This window comes from Nomia melanderi, chromosome 5 (assembly GCF_051020985.1).
Source record: "Nomia melanderi isolate GNS246 chromosome 5, iyNomMela1, whole genome shotgun sequence".
Lineage (NCBI taxonomy): Eukaryota > Metazoa > Arthropoda > Insecta > Hymenoptera > Halictidae > Nomia > Nomia melanderi.
This window is the reverse complement of record NC_135003.1, coordinates 16,899,977-16,914,979: the sequence shown is the minus strand read 5'-3', so window position 1 is coordinate 16,914,979 and position 15,003 is coordinate 16,899,977. Positions and strand designations below refer to the sequence as shown.

The 15,003-nt window shown below is 43.2% G+C and overlaps 1 protein-coding gene across 5 annotated transcripts in view; it reads left to right on the top strand.

The window, feature by feature from the left end:
- CCAP-R (Crustacean cardioactive peptide receptor) overlaps window positions 1-15,003 on the top strand; it is a 79,207-nt gene that overhangs the window by 6,291 nt on the left and 57,913 nt on the right. For all 5 annotated transcript variants that reach the window (XM_031970882.2, XM_031970884.2, XM_031970881.2 and 2 more), the window contains exon 2: window positions 1,450-1,894. In XM_031970882.2, the coding sequence (XP_031826742.2) occupies window positions 1,718-1,894 (177 nt within the window). In that variant the 5' untranslated portion in view covers window positions 1,450-1,717. The remainder of the gene's footprint in view (window positions 1-1,449; window positions 1,895-15,003) is intronic.

Sequence of the window (15,003 nt, the reverse complement as noted above, 5' to 3'; positions counted from 1 at the left end):
CAAATGTCTTTTAATCCCTTATGGTTTAGCTCGCTACTGATAACTCTTGAGAATCGATATTTGTTTATTATACACCTTAGCCTGAGGACGTGATATCGATAATAGAAATACTCTGTTACTTTGACTTCGAATGATTCGATGCAGATGTAAATTATCTCTAATTGAAGGATCCTGTTTGCTCTCGCGTTTCGCTATCACCTATTATGTTAGATTCTGTGTCTAATAGAGAGCATTGCTACAAAAAAGAGAATTCACCAGCGTGCTCCAGTTCGATGGCCTCTTAAATTGTCCGTGTCCGAGGATCCCTCGCGATAGTAACGATAATAATTACGGGCAAAGTTAGATCACGCTATCTTCATTATTTACAAACTTCACAATTCCCCTAATCTCTGCAAGCTCTATAATCTCCTCTACGCAAATATTTACAATCGTAAGTTTAGTTTACGACCTCCGCGAGAATTAGCTTCGGCACCCTCGTGTTCCTGAAACCTTCTGACTGAATTACAGCTCAACATTTCAAAAATCATCGAAAGTTAACTCACAGTGTCAAACACTGACAGAACATTCAGCTGCAATGGAATTGAACGTCGAGTAATATCGGGGTTTGACATGAAAATGCGAAGCTACTCTCGTCTTCCCTAAGTCATATTGTAACTACGAAACTTACGCGAAACACAGTTCTCAAGAAAATATCTGACACGTTTTTCTTATCGACCGACGTCCACTTTCAACGGGTGGAAACACCCCTCAAAGTTCAAGGCTGGAAGTATATTTTTCACAATATCTCTCAGACTGGAAGATACAAGAGACTAATAAATAAAGACTTTAACCCTTCGCACTCCGAGCAATTTTTAATATAATCTTTCAGCAACTCCGAATCAGTTTTAATATCAGCTGTCAGCTACGAGCGTGCCTCTGTAAAAGGTTTAAGCTGCTTTGTCATTAAAAAAGCGCGTCATTTAAAGTTATGTTCGACTAAAAACGAAGTTATAAATTTATCTTACAATGTCGTGCGACAACGGAGTAAAGGGTTAAAATCGATCGCTTCGAAACGAACGATTTAGATTTCCTTTCTACACCCTCCAGTTAGAAATATAAAAATATACTTCCAACCCTCGACATTGAGTGGTATTCACACCCCTTCAAACTGAACGTTGACCAATAAAAGAAACTGTTTATCAAACACTCTCTCGAGAACCATGCCTCACAGAAGTCTCACGAAAATCGACGGTGTCGAGAAGTTTCCCTTGTAGGATCTTTTCGTTTCGTACAGCGAGTGGGAAAGTAAACACGTCGTTCAATCTCCTAACTGTTAGTTCGGTGTTTTAAATGAAAAAGTCGGACAGCTTCAGCCAGAGGAGAGGAGCTGTCAGAGTCCGAGCAGTCGGTCGCTCGCGAAACTCTTTGATCTCCCGTGAAATTGCTAATACCCCCGTTGCCCTGGCGCAGATCCGCGCGGCCCGTTGCGCGCCGCGTCGCGAAGGAGATGCCCGAGGATCGATCGTAACCGGAAATCCGCGGCGAGTGAACCGAAAGATCGGCGAGAGATGAAGTCGTCCGACGCTTAGCCGGTACGGTGCGGCGCGGTTTTCGTCTGGAGGCGATGAATTACTCGCGGGAGGCTCGCCGAGTGAAAACCTGAATCCGTGGCCCTGCTGCGCGGCCAGAAGAGTGGAAGAGTGGAGAGAGATAGAAGGGCGAGAGAGTGGAGAGCGTCATGTCCGTGGAACATCACGGGGAACTGGGTACAACAGATCGGAACCAAACGAGGCTGGATCGACAGATTCAGGGTAACCAGACGGAGGATCAATTGGACGGCATCCCGGAGTACCTGAACGCCACGCTGCCCGATGTCAACGCGACCAAGGAGATCGACCGCTTCTTCTTCTACCAGGTGAGTCTAGATTTTCTGCCTGTGGATCTTCGATTCGATGAGTATAGATTTTGAGGATGATGGAGTGTATAAATGTGGAATCTATAAATCTAGATTCGATAGGTATAGATTCGATAAATGTAGATTCTATAAATGTAGATACGATAAGCGTAGATTCGGTAAGCGTGGATTCTGTAAATGTTACATGCAACGGATCTTAGATTCTATGGATCTTAGATTTCAGAAATTTCGTCTCGATAAATGTAGATACTATAAGTGTAGATTCTATAAATGTAGATACAGTAAGCGTAGATTCTATAAATATTAGATGCAGCAGATCTTAGATTCTACGAACCTACGGTCTACGAATCTTAGATTTCATAAATCTCGATTTGATAAATGTAGATTCTATAAATGTAGATACAATACGCGTGGATTCTATAAATGTAGATACAATAAGCGTAGATTCTATAAATATTAGATGCAGCAATCTTAGATTCTACGAACCTAGAATCTACGAATCTTAGATTTCATAAATCTCGATTCGATAAATGTAGATTCTATAAATACAAATACAATAAGCTTAGATTCTATAAATATTAGATACAACAGATCTTATGTTCCACAACCCCAGAATCCACGAATCTCAGATTTCCCAAATCTCGATTCAATTTCTATCCCATAAATATACGCTCTGTAAATCCTCTAACTATTCAGTTCACCGTTACATTTAATTACTTACGCAGACGTAACGCTCGTTTGCGACACCAATCTTTCCCCGATTCCCGTCACTCCTTAGCAAACACTAATTAGGTATATCTTAGTAACTGTACGACCGAAGTAAACGGTAACCGTCACGACTAATTATGCGTCGCGTACACAAAGTACGTTAATATTGAATTACACCGCTGTTTCCCATCAAACGATACACGCAATTAATAACGTCTCCTTTCGGAGGAACGTCGCATTTTGCAACATCGTCGCACGCTGCGCCCATCGAACACGTTCCATCCTTCAAAGCGAACCGGGGACAACCTTCGCAAACACTGTCGACCGTGTAAAACCGAAAATTCCACGTTGAACTCTCTTATAAAACACAAGTCCTCTGACCTACTTAATGCTCCCTAATACCTCTCCAGAGTTGATTCGAAAATCTGTTTCGTTACTAAAAACAACTTACCGATGCGCCACGGTATTTTCTCGTCCGTTACACCGCAACGCGAAGACTCGACGAACTCGTCGTGGTTTTTCAGATAACAAAAGCGCCCGGCTGCAGAAACATTTCAACGGAAGATCGCTTTGAGGTTTTATCTGCGATCCTGCAAGCTCTCCGGCCGTCGACGCGCTGAAGAAACACCGAAGCTTTACGACGGTATTCGGCGAGTTTGGTTTCGCGCCTCGGTCAATCTGCAGATTAACTGCCTCGCCAATTTTCATGATGCTTAGCCTCTTCGACTCAAAGGATGTAGCTCTAGAAAAAAGCTTCTTTTACGGTTTCTTGTCTAAATAGAATAATATTATTAAACAGAATACTGAAATAATTGGTATCATTTTTAAATAATTAGGTTAGGTTTTAGAAAATTAGGTTGCATCGCCACCTTTGTACTCTGCTGATGTCATTGAAGGGGTTAAAATCGTTGTGGAACCGACGCTTTGTACAGCTCTTACAAAATGTCGGCCTTTTAGTTTCTCAGGTATCGACAAAAAATGACCGGATTCAGGATAGAAGGATGTTCCACAAGTTAATTAACCATAAAGTAAAATTCCAGCAAAACCTCTTCCCTAACCGAAACCGTTTTTGTAAAAGATAGCACTCGTCCAAAGTATCGATTTTAATTATACTTAAAATTCGTCGATGGTGAACAGTTAACTCTTTGCGGAACGTCGACATGTTGGCGAGACGAGATGTTCGTATTTGGAATACTAAGTTGCAAACGAATGATTTAATATCATATTTTTCCTATTTCAAGTATTTCGTACCATGAAATCGTGCTGCATTCAACGTGTTAATTACTCGAATAGCAAGAGATCAGCGTACAGTTTCCTTTATTTCCATTGTTTAAGCATTCGATGTATAATTCATCTTCATACATTGCTAGCTTTGTACGTTAAAGAGTCTTCGTCCGCAAAGGGTTAATCTAAAAGTTCCACAAGTTCCACAAGTTCGTCAGCTCATCGTCCCAGGCTCCCCGAATAAATCTTCCATCCCGGATATTTCGACGACGTTTCGGATAAGTTTAAAACAGCCGGCCGCTCGATGACGTCCGATCGTAAATTTCGCAACAGTCACCGACCGAGCGGACGCGTTTTCAGGAATTCTTCCCGGGAATCGTTTTATCCGTTCGACGAGCATTATTTCATTCGGCGCGGCACTGGACGCGGAAGCTCCGCGATGCGCGACTGCATACGAATGAGCTCGAAGAATTCGGCGCGTGAAAAGAAAAGAAGAATTGCATTAAGCGCAACTTTCGAACATCATTTACTTAGGTTAATATAGGATCGAATCGCGATATGTTCAAGTTTACTATTCGTGTTAACACTTAGCCAACCGAATGGGGAGATCTCCCACTTTTCCCACCATGTTGTTAATTCGTATTCGTATGTGGATATTTATTAATTCTACAGTGCATGGATTTTGTTATAATCGTGAACAAAAATTCGGCCTATAGAGGGTTAACTGAATGAGTTCAATTGAAGATAACGAAGGAGTTTGTAGTTATAGTTCTCTTTAGGTAGTCGCCTAAGTGTTGACCCTCTGCCGAATGCCACAATGGCGACTTCGAGCTTTCGTGTTTGAAACCGAAAGCAAATCAATCATTTCATTATGCGAATAATGAGAGATTCTTTCCTAGTATTTAAAACTTCAAACGAATTCTCGTCCGCAAAGGGTGAACAATTAAGGGGAGATCAATTAAGCTTAATCTTTCCACTTTGGACGAAACACTTGGAAGACCTACAAATTCCTCGTTCCAGAAGCTTAATCGCCATAATCGATACTTGTCAAATTAACATCGTGGTCTAGAAATAACGACGAATAACGTCGACCGATAATTGGAACTCGAAACCACGGAAAATGACGGAGCTATCGTGAAATTGACGTAACCGCGAGTATCCAGAGCAAATGAACACCGAAAACCATTGAATACTTATCTTGTTACGAAGGGTCAGATTCGCGGGTACAACAACCTGCGGCGTGGGCGAATGGCAGAGGTGAATTCTAAACCGCGTTAATTGCCAACAACGGGCTAACTAGCGAGTGCGAGCTTCGAATCTATTTGACTTCTAATCATGCGCCCCTCGGTTTATCCGTTGCATCGGGTCCGAAACGTGACGCAAATTTATCCATTATTTGCCGAGCAATTAATGGACCGAATCTGTTCACAGGTAAACACACCTGTCTGCTTAAATATTCCTCGAATGAGCAACGATGTATTCGTACGAGCGGCACCGATGATTGTGAAATTGAACGTCGGATTGCTCGATTTTCGAGGGAACAATGAAAGTAATAAAGAGGCGTCGGAATAATCATTCTTCGGAACGAAGGAAAACACTCGATAAGCTTTAATGAATTATTCATGAGATATCGAGAAAGAAGTATTCATTATCAGTATTATCAATATCGTTATAGCACCTACTACGCGATAGCTGGATATTTATTATATGATATTTATATGATATTTATATTATACTTCTCTTAAAACTCTTAAATCTATAGAACAAAGTAATAACACTGACTACTAATCTAAAAGCTACAATAAAGTCTTATAATCGATCATATAATTCATCAAACTTTTATCGATAGGAATCACGAAGTTTCCTATCCAACTTAACACTAGAACTACCGAGCATTTAATATAATTAACACGCAATTCCTATAAAAATTGTAACAGTAGATTACTTTCAGTTTCTTCAGACACTCATAGTACTGAAATGAAACTATTTATTTTCAAAATCATTTCGAATACTCAATGCTTCGAAGACATCAATAATCGCTAAACAAAAAAATCGAAACCAGTCATTTTGACTAGTAGTTCTAGTGTTAATCTTCTTATTCTTCGTCTGATCGGTTTAGTACCCTGTCCAGTACAATATCCGCGTATCACCGTTATTTATTCCCAATCACTTACCATGCGGTCGTTCGGCGGAAGTTCGCCGTATAGGTTTTCCCTCGATCCGTTCGACGCGAGCCGCGCCTATGGTCCGGAACGCTGGAAAAATGGGCTCCGACGGTGGATGGTATTGGCATCTCCTCGGCGAAAAACATTTCGCCGAAACGTTTCCGCGTCAAACGTACAGTCCACGGACCCCTTTTCTTTATTGTGTCCTCGATCCGCGCGCGCGACCGTTCTCGTAGTTACGGGCGGAAGAAAGTTTAGAAGACACCCCCGGAGAAAGGCGTATTTATGGTATTTCTCGGCGGAGCATAATGGAAAACCGTGATAACGTCGGATCCGCGTTCTTCTTACGTACTCCGGGTTTCTTTCATTTCGTCGCGATCTCTGACAACATAAATTCACCCGGTGAGACCCGGCGTCGTCCGAGATAAGGGGGCGATATTTCAATGTTGCGCGTCGCCGAAACGCTGAACCGACCAGTCCGACGTGATATAAAGATGTTCGGTCCTCGTTGAATCATTCGGATTGTCGTTCACCGATTTCCTTCGATTCAAAACTGCTACTGGATTCTTCGCTGTGCGAATCAAGTTTTCCTAATTCTTCTGTTCCTTTTTCTGTCTACTTTCGTTTCTTGGAGTTTTATGTGTTTAGTGGGTTACAGTATTAGAAGTGTATTTATTTGTTAGAGTACCCTTCATTTGAAGCATCGATTATCCGAACAATTGTCTTTCACTTGTACTGCTCAGTAATTCTATTGTATTGTATAATTATACGAAGAATCTTGGTTCTGATTTAATTTTGATAATGAAGGTCTTATTGTATGAAGTAGTAATAATATTTACCTATGTCTCTCAGTTCCTTTGTCATTGTTATATTCGATGGTGAACTATAAGAAGTGAATTATTGTAATAACCATCATATATTTTTCGATAGACTGTAGACTAGTTTTATGACATATATTTCGCTTCACTTTGAATTCGTCTATGCATCTGTAATTGGCGGCAGCAGCTGTATCACCGTTTTACACCCCGGCCCGCCAAAGTACTTCCCGTTTTGTTTACGATACAATAAAGATGTCGTTATTACGATTATTACGCTTCAACCTCATACTCGACTTTAGTGGCGATGCTCATTAACCATTTCCATCTCGTCTGAGTGCCGCGAGATGCTAAATATGTTTTCATCATCCGGTACGCTCCATTAACGAAGGAAACGCGTATCGCCTCGTAAATTTCCGAAACAGGTTCACCGACCGCCTGCAATTCGATTTCGTCCGATTCGCGTCGAGTTCCATCGATATTTCTGGCCTCGGTTAAAATCATTATCCCTGAAGCGACTGAACGGTGTCTGCACGCTCGCGAGCACGGGGGATACTCTAGACTAGCGACCGAAATTACAGGTCCCGTCCGTCTTGTAACGAATTCTCGGCGATCTTGCGTAGAACGTCGTTTAAGAAGACAGCTGTCCCTGCGGAACTTTGTTGGAAACAAGCGTGGCATTAAGGAATACGTTTGGATACATTCGAAATGCTTGAAATCTTTGAGATGTTTGACATCTTTGACATCTTTGAAATATTTCAAATCTTTGAAATCTTTGAAATCTTTGAAAGATTTCAAACCTTTCAATCTCTCGAATCTTTGAAATATTTCAAATCTTTCAAATCCTTCAATCTTTCTAATCTTTGAAATATTTCAAATATTTCAAATATTTCAAATATTTCAAATATTTCAAATCTTTCAAATATTTCAAATATTTCAAATATTTCAAATCTTTCAAAGATTTCAAATCTTTCAGATCTTTGAAATCTTTCAAATCAGCAACTCCGAATCAGTTTTAATATGAACTACCAGCTACGAGCGTGCCTCTGTAAAAGATTTAATACTCCGCTTTGTCATTAAAAAAGCGCGTCATTTAAAGTTACGTTTGACTAAAAACGAAGTTATAAACTTATCCTACAATATCGCAGTGGCAACAGAGTGCGAAGGGTCAAACAGTCTTCCGCAAAGGGTTGATCGTTGAAGCCTCGAGATGGTGAATAAAAAAAAACGGTTGGGAAACACTGCTCTAGACTCTATTCCCGGCGAAATTTCGAAAGAGATCCGAGCGGCGCGTCCGAATATTAAATTTCGTGGACAACCGCGTTGTCTAGCCAAAACACGGCCGTGATCGAATTAAACCGGGCGCCTGTCTGGTGTCTATGGTAATTCGTCAGCCGGTAGTGCGTTGCGGTCATCTGTTCCTTCTCTCTTCCGCGCCGGGAACGACACGTGTCTCGCACGCGCCCGAAAAATCACGCGCGCTCCATTTGCCGCGGAACGAGACGCCGGTCGGGCAATTTAATGGATTTCATCGGGAGTACCCCGCGATAACACGATCACGTTCGATGGAATATGGAGACAACGTATCCCCGGAGCCTGGGTTCCCTTCTCGTCGAATCTCTCGCGGAGAATGTGTCGGTAAACAAGCCGACGGGCTCCTAGACGCGTGATTAGATTAGGAAATTCCCGATCGAGAGGCGACACGTGAATCCATTTTTTTCGTTCACCCCTGTTTTCTTACGAGATTGATCCTCCTCTTCATCTGATCTTGCTCCTTATACTTCCACGGAAATAAAACAGAAAAATTGGGGATTGCTGGAAACGTCGAAGCCTCGAAAGAATGTTCTCAGTTTAATTGAGAAACTCGTTTCTCTCATTAATACACGATATGACAATGAACCATGATCCTATTTTTTGACATCTTCACCATTTAATTACTTCAGTTTCACTCAATTTTAAGAAACCTTCGAAGTTATCGCCTTAAAGAGGCCACGGGAGGATCGTTATTACCGTACGTGTTTGTGCATTCCAATAATGCTCGCAGCAGAACTTTGAAACTTTAACGAACGGAAGCAAGTTTTTCGTCGGGATTCCGAGAATAACGATGTTGCGATATCGAAATAGGTTTATAATATTACTTGCTCGATCAGCGTTCGATCTTTCTTAGAAAAGAAACTTCGTAACGATGCTGTCGTTAGGGAAATCTGAAAATAATTTAGTCGCATCGAATCAAAGTTTCCTCCGGCAGAATGAAGTTGGCGTTATACAATTGTACGGTCGTCCGGTTAAGGATTTAGAAATCAGGTAAATTGCATAAGGCGGATCCGTCTCGGTGTCCCGGCTCGAGTCGCCTTCGGAATTCCAGATGAATCGAACGTTCGCGGAATCGTTGCCTTTCCCTGGAAAACTCGATCGAGAAAAGCGTATTCTCAGCGGCGAGTGCTCGACCCTCGTTGGAGGAACGTCTGCAACCCATTCACGGAGAACCGAGTCTGGAGGGTGTCATTGTTCCCTGATTTCAACGACCGGAGGACTGACACTTGTCTCGTCCCATTTTCTTCTTAACTGTAACGAATCTCTTGCAGCATTCCTCGATTAAAGCTTGTAAATTCCGATTAAACTTCTTGTCAACCCCGAGAACCTCGAGAACAAGTTTACACTTCACGCACTCGTGGCGGACGAGATTCGCTGGAACCGCTCAAAAACATTTTCCATGGAAACGGAAACTCTACGTTAAACCCTTGCGCATTATGGGAAAGAGGATTGAAGTTGTTCAAACTAAATCCGTTTTCCAGTATTTAGGAAAAACTCCCACCGCAGTCTCTAATTCCATTTTCTCAGTGATGTTCCGAAAACTTTGAATTCGCACGAAGATCCGCGTTCGAACAATACCATTCATCCGAAATTTCATAAAGCTGATGAAATTCCTTCAATAAATCCTCGATAATAAATAGAGGTGGATGCCAGATTTTCCTTTCATTCCAATGGCTATAGATCAGCCGATCTGCGCGGACAGAGATTCGCGTTGACGTACACAGGCCAGGAACAAATTCCGCGCGACGTTTCGATTAAACTAGATTTTCACCGGGAAAAAGGAGGCCGCAGGATATCGCGCAGCGTCGATCGCCAATCTCCGCAGGACAGTTCCATTGATTCGAACCGTGCGCCGTTGTCCGGTGTGCGCGTCGGTTGCGCTCGCTGTCGGCAATCTGCTCCCGTCCGCTGTCCGTTTCTTGCCCGCTCGAGTGTCACGCGGTTTGTGGAACCGTCGCGTCGCGTTCCCCGCGCTGATTGCAGTTACCCCGTCGAACTCGATTATTTTTACTAAGAACGCGAACGGGAAAGGAGGAACGAAACGGACGGACGGCAAAAACCGCGAAGCGTTACGAAACTGGAAACGCGATCGAATTAAGCGAAACGCGGGGTTGTTTAACCCTTTGCACTCGAAAAATTTGTCACTGGAAATATTCAATTTACTTTTATGAGAAATCAGTGCACTGTATAAGCAAGATATGTTTAGAATTTTTCTCTCTTTCTAAGAAAATTTAACATTAAGTTCTGCGAAAGCATCGATATATGAAATATTGAAATATTCAATTTTTATTTAAATATTCAAAATACTCGATTTCAAAAATGATGTCTATGTCTCATCAGAAGTGCACTCGGCTTTTCACTTTGAAGTTCACATCGCCGTTATTTCATTCAGTTACTATTAATTATCTATTCAAGAATACTTGGGAACCAGTGAAATGGTACCTTCAAATGGTACAATTATGGAAATGAGTTTTGGTTCGTTTTTGAGGGAATCTTATTTGAAAACTAGTTGAATAATTCTGCTCTGTGTAATTGTCTCTATAGTAGAATAGGGCTTTCAGTTTCTAAATCCCTCTATGTCCTACCGGTATTGAACTAGTTCTCGTTCGTGCAGGTTATTATTGGTTCGACAATTGAAAAGGACGTATAAGCTTAATCCATTCATCCATCGCAGCCCCCTATGTTCAATCATTAATTCCCCGTTACATTTCGAATTCAGCATTTAAAAACCGTATTTCATTCGAAAGATTCACCGATTTTTAATCTTCTAACCCTCTACGGACGAAGATTGTTTAAAATATACGAAACCTCTTACGAATTCCAGCAAATTACACATCAAACGCCTAAATAATATAGAACAAAGAAACTATGCGCTAATTCCTTATAGTTCAAATAATTAAATCATTCGTTTCTAACTTAGTATTCCCAACTCGAAAGTTCAATCCCAAAAAATGACTCCACAAATAATCTATTAAAAATAATCCCTCTGAATTACACATCTACCTTCAATCATCCGAAAAATCCTCCCCAGCTTTTTTCCACCTCTACAAGCCGCCACGCAATATGGAATCGGTAAATCAATTATTCAGTTGCTCCCAATTAACGCTGACACTATCCGCGCGCTGTTCATCGTTAACAGGACCGCATAGATAAAAGCTGAAGCGCGAGCTCACGGTCGGCGAGCCCGTAAATCGCGATTACAGGCGCGGCTGGCCGCCGTTCCTCTTTCCGCTCGAAATCAATCGTCGGATCAACGACACGAGCTTTAATTAACCGGCGGATGATCCGACGCGATCCGCGATCGCCCGGCGTCCCGTCCTTTCCTCGCGATCGTTTCCAGAAGCGGGCGAATCGCCGCGGAACGTAAATCCGTCCGACGGAACGGGTCCGAAGGGGGAAAAAGAGATCATTGATCTCCCCCGGCGCAGCCTCGCGTCTCCTCTCCTCTTCCCGCCGCGGCGATTCGACTCTTTTTCGACTCGTTTCCCGACAAACGAACTCCTCTGTTCAGGGTACACGATCCTCCCGGCCCGGCGCAATCTGATTACAGATCCCCCGTCGAAATCCGATCGACCGGCGCGCGGCGCGGCCGAACGGCCGCTTTCTGGACAGATCTCGATAACTTCGAACGTATCGGTGATACAAAAAATTGCTCCCGACGAAAGTTGTGAGGTATAGAGGTAAGCATACGGTGATTGTGTCGTTGTTCACATTATGGGGATATTATGGGGATATTATGAAGATTTTCCGATGGCAATGGCCACTTTGCGCTTCGATTCGAGCGGTATAGGAATAGAAACGGAGGTTCTTTGCTGAGAATGTTTAGTTTTCGAATGAAAATCATTTTGCAGTAGGAACTACTTTGTAACAGGATTTCGAACGTCGAACTTTGACGATCGAGTGGAATCGACGTTGAAGACTTAAAGAAGTTCGCGCGTTGACTGTCACGGGAAACTTCGGTGTTTTATGTGTCTTGTTCCTTTGCAGAAGAGATAAGAGAATTAGTAATTGTTTATTGTGAGAATTTTCACGTTATGGTATTATCTAATTATTGAAGTGCTGATCTTTATTCGACGTTAGTTAGATTACGAATTATAATTACTTCTCTGTAATCATGACGTGATCGATGGTCACCATGGTAGTTAACGTGTTAATTAGTTGTCTGTTGCTTTTCCTTTATTTCCTTTATTAAATTAAGTGATACCGAGTGATTAATCATTGTTTCCATTAATCTTAGCTACTAAATAATAGAAGATACATACGTCAAGGATTCTCGTGGCAGCTGTGTGGCACACGCATGAATATTCACGGAATTAACAATATCTACGTAGATATTCAAATTTCGTAACCGCAACGTTATCTTAAGTGTTCAACTCAAGACAGCGTAGCCATGACGTGGCCGCGCGTTATCTGACAATTAGTAGCCAACGTAGAAGACAAATTGCATGTCTCATTGGTTGTTATGCTCTCGCTTTTTTCCTGTTGCTTATACTTCTTCGTAGCCACGTGGACTTATCGATTGATTTAAAATATGCGGACGACGATGTAAAAAATATAAGATAACCTTGACAAATTCGAACGAACAGAGTTTAACAGCACCGTTCATTAGCCACTAATTTCTTTTCGACAACGTTGATAATATTGTTAACACAATCGAGGATTATTAGCAGAAATCCGTGCCGATCGATCGGTCGATCGCGGAACACTGGAAACAACGTGTTGCTCGTACGGCGGTTAAATTGCCGGGCAAACGTTCGCGAGTTAAGAAAGTTACACGCGCGGCATGATGTACACCGGAAAGTTTCTTAATTAAATGAAACTCCAGCGCAGACTGCTAAGTGCACTGTTTACCTGCCCCCATTGTAACCGAGCCAACAACGAATTTCCACGTAAACATCCATCATAAGGCTCCCCCGATAATCGTTCCACGCGTTAAATCGACGATCAACGTTTTCCGAGCGGTCCGAGTAAATTCGAAGAAGAAGTCGCGGCGCGCCAGCGAATAATTTCATTCGCGGGGGAAAAAGAAGGACCGCTTCATTTGCGAATTCACTCGCATAAATCTGTCACGTTCCGCCGGATCGTATGATAAAAAGCTCGTGATATCCCTCGGCGCTCGCTAAAAATCTTATAAAACGCACATCCCGGACCGCGGCTCCGCGCAGGGATAAAACGTTCCATACGTAAATCCAGAATTATTCTACGGAAGACGCTACAAGCGAGCGATCCCCTGGAATCCTCAACAATCCCCTAAAATCTCCTCGAGTCTCCCGTTCCCTTCGACAAATACAAATTCCTCTGAAACAAAATTCCCTGTCCCCGCGAAACGAACGCGGGACCGGAGAAATCGCGGTTACCCGAGGTCCCATTCGCGACGCCATCGTCCCAGTCGGTTCGCGTCGCGTGGAACACCCTGTAGAAGCTCCGAGGAATCCCCCCCGCGTAAATAAAGCAATAAATACTACGGGGGAACGGTGCGTAAAGCAAGCGAGCCCGCGTAAACGGAGAAAAAAGAAGTCGGAGGGGCATCGATGCTCGGCTCGCGAGGCGGATACGCGCGTACACGGTTCCAGGAGATGTCTATCGGCGCGGCGGTGGTCGCAGAACCTTCTAATAAAGCCTAGGACGCTCGTCGCGCATTAAAACCGCGGAAACATCGGCCGGGGAGCCGTTTTTACGGCTTCGGATCCGAGATATCGATGATCCCGAAGATAGAAGACCGCGATGGAGTTGTTTACGGCCGCTCGGAGAGAATCAACTTCCGTGATCCCCGCGTCAGTTAAGAGTCAGCGGCGATAGGGCACGGATAGCCGGGAGGAAGGCTCCGCTTCTTTTGTCCCGCTCGTAAATCTTCCCTCGAACCGTCCATCCCTTATCAGCGGCCCGATTCCATCGCGACTCGTGGCGACTCGGAATCGACGGAGCTCGCGCGGAACGCGTGTTCGGACGCTCACGAATGAAATTGGACAGCTTGTCGACCTTTTGTCGTATGACTTGCTTCGTTATTATTCTGGGGAGAATGTGGTAATAATTGATTAACCGTTTGAATGGCGGGTATACTCAAAAATGAACGACCGCGATCGTTTCTTTCGTTTCAACTGAACGACGCTTTTGTTTTCACGTGAAACCATTCGGAATATTTTGATCGTTCTATTCTGTTTCTAAGTAGGGAATAGCAGAAATAGGTAATTAGAAGGGAGAGGAATATGTAAACTTGATTTGATTCTACCGATCGGCAGGTTTAGGCAGTGCAATGGAGAAGCGATCGCGTTTCTTTCGTTTCAATTGAACGAAAACATTGACGAAAACGTCAATTTCACTTGTATATTTTAATTTTTTCAGAAAATTGTAAAAAATGCAATAACTCTACACTGTCACTAACTTTGAACAGATTATTACGTATTAGATATTGCAATTTCTCTCATATTATATTAATGAGAGCCCGTTTATGCACTTACCCATTCCACCTTAATTTACGAGTAATTCGCTGGGAAGTGTTCCAATCGAGGCGATCGAGGCGAGAAGCAAAGAAAAACGTGTCTATTATCGAAAACGCTCCGCTCGCTTGGCTCGCGTATCGTTTTCGTTGCCCGCAGTCCTGCGCGATAACGGTGCAATTATTCAAACAGGGGACACGTGGTCGTGGCGCGATGGCGCGCGGTGCGAATATTTCTTCTCCTTTCTCGTTTCGTTTTTTTTTTCCGTAACGAACCGATCGGCCAGCTGCGCCCAGCGTTAATCGAAATCACCTTTCCCCGGATTGCGTGCGTCCCGCCGATTCGCCGCATCGCCGGGTAATAACGCTCGCGCGGAATTACCGATAACGCGGCGCATTTGTCACTCGGGAGGGCATACTTTCTCGCCCGACTGTCCGCGCTGCACT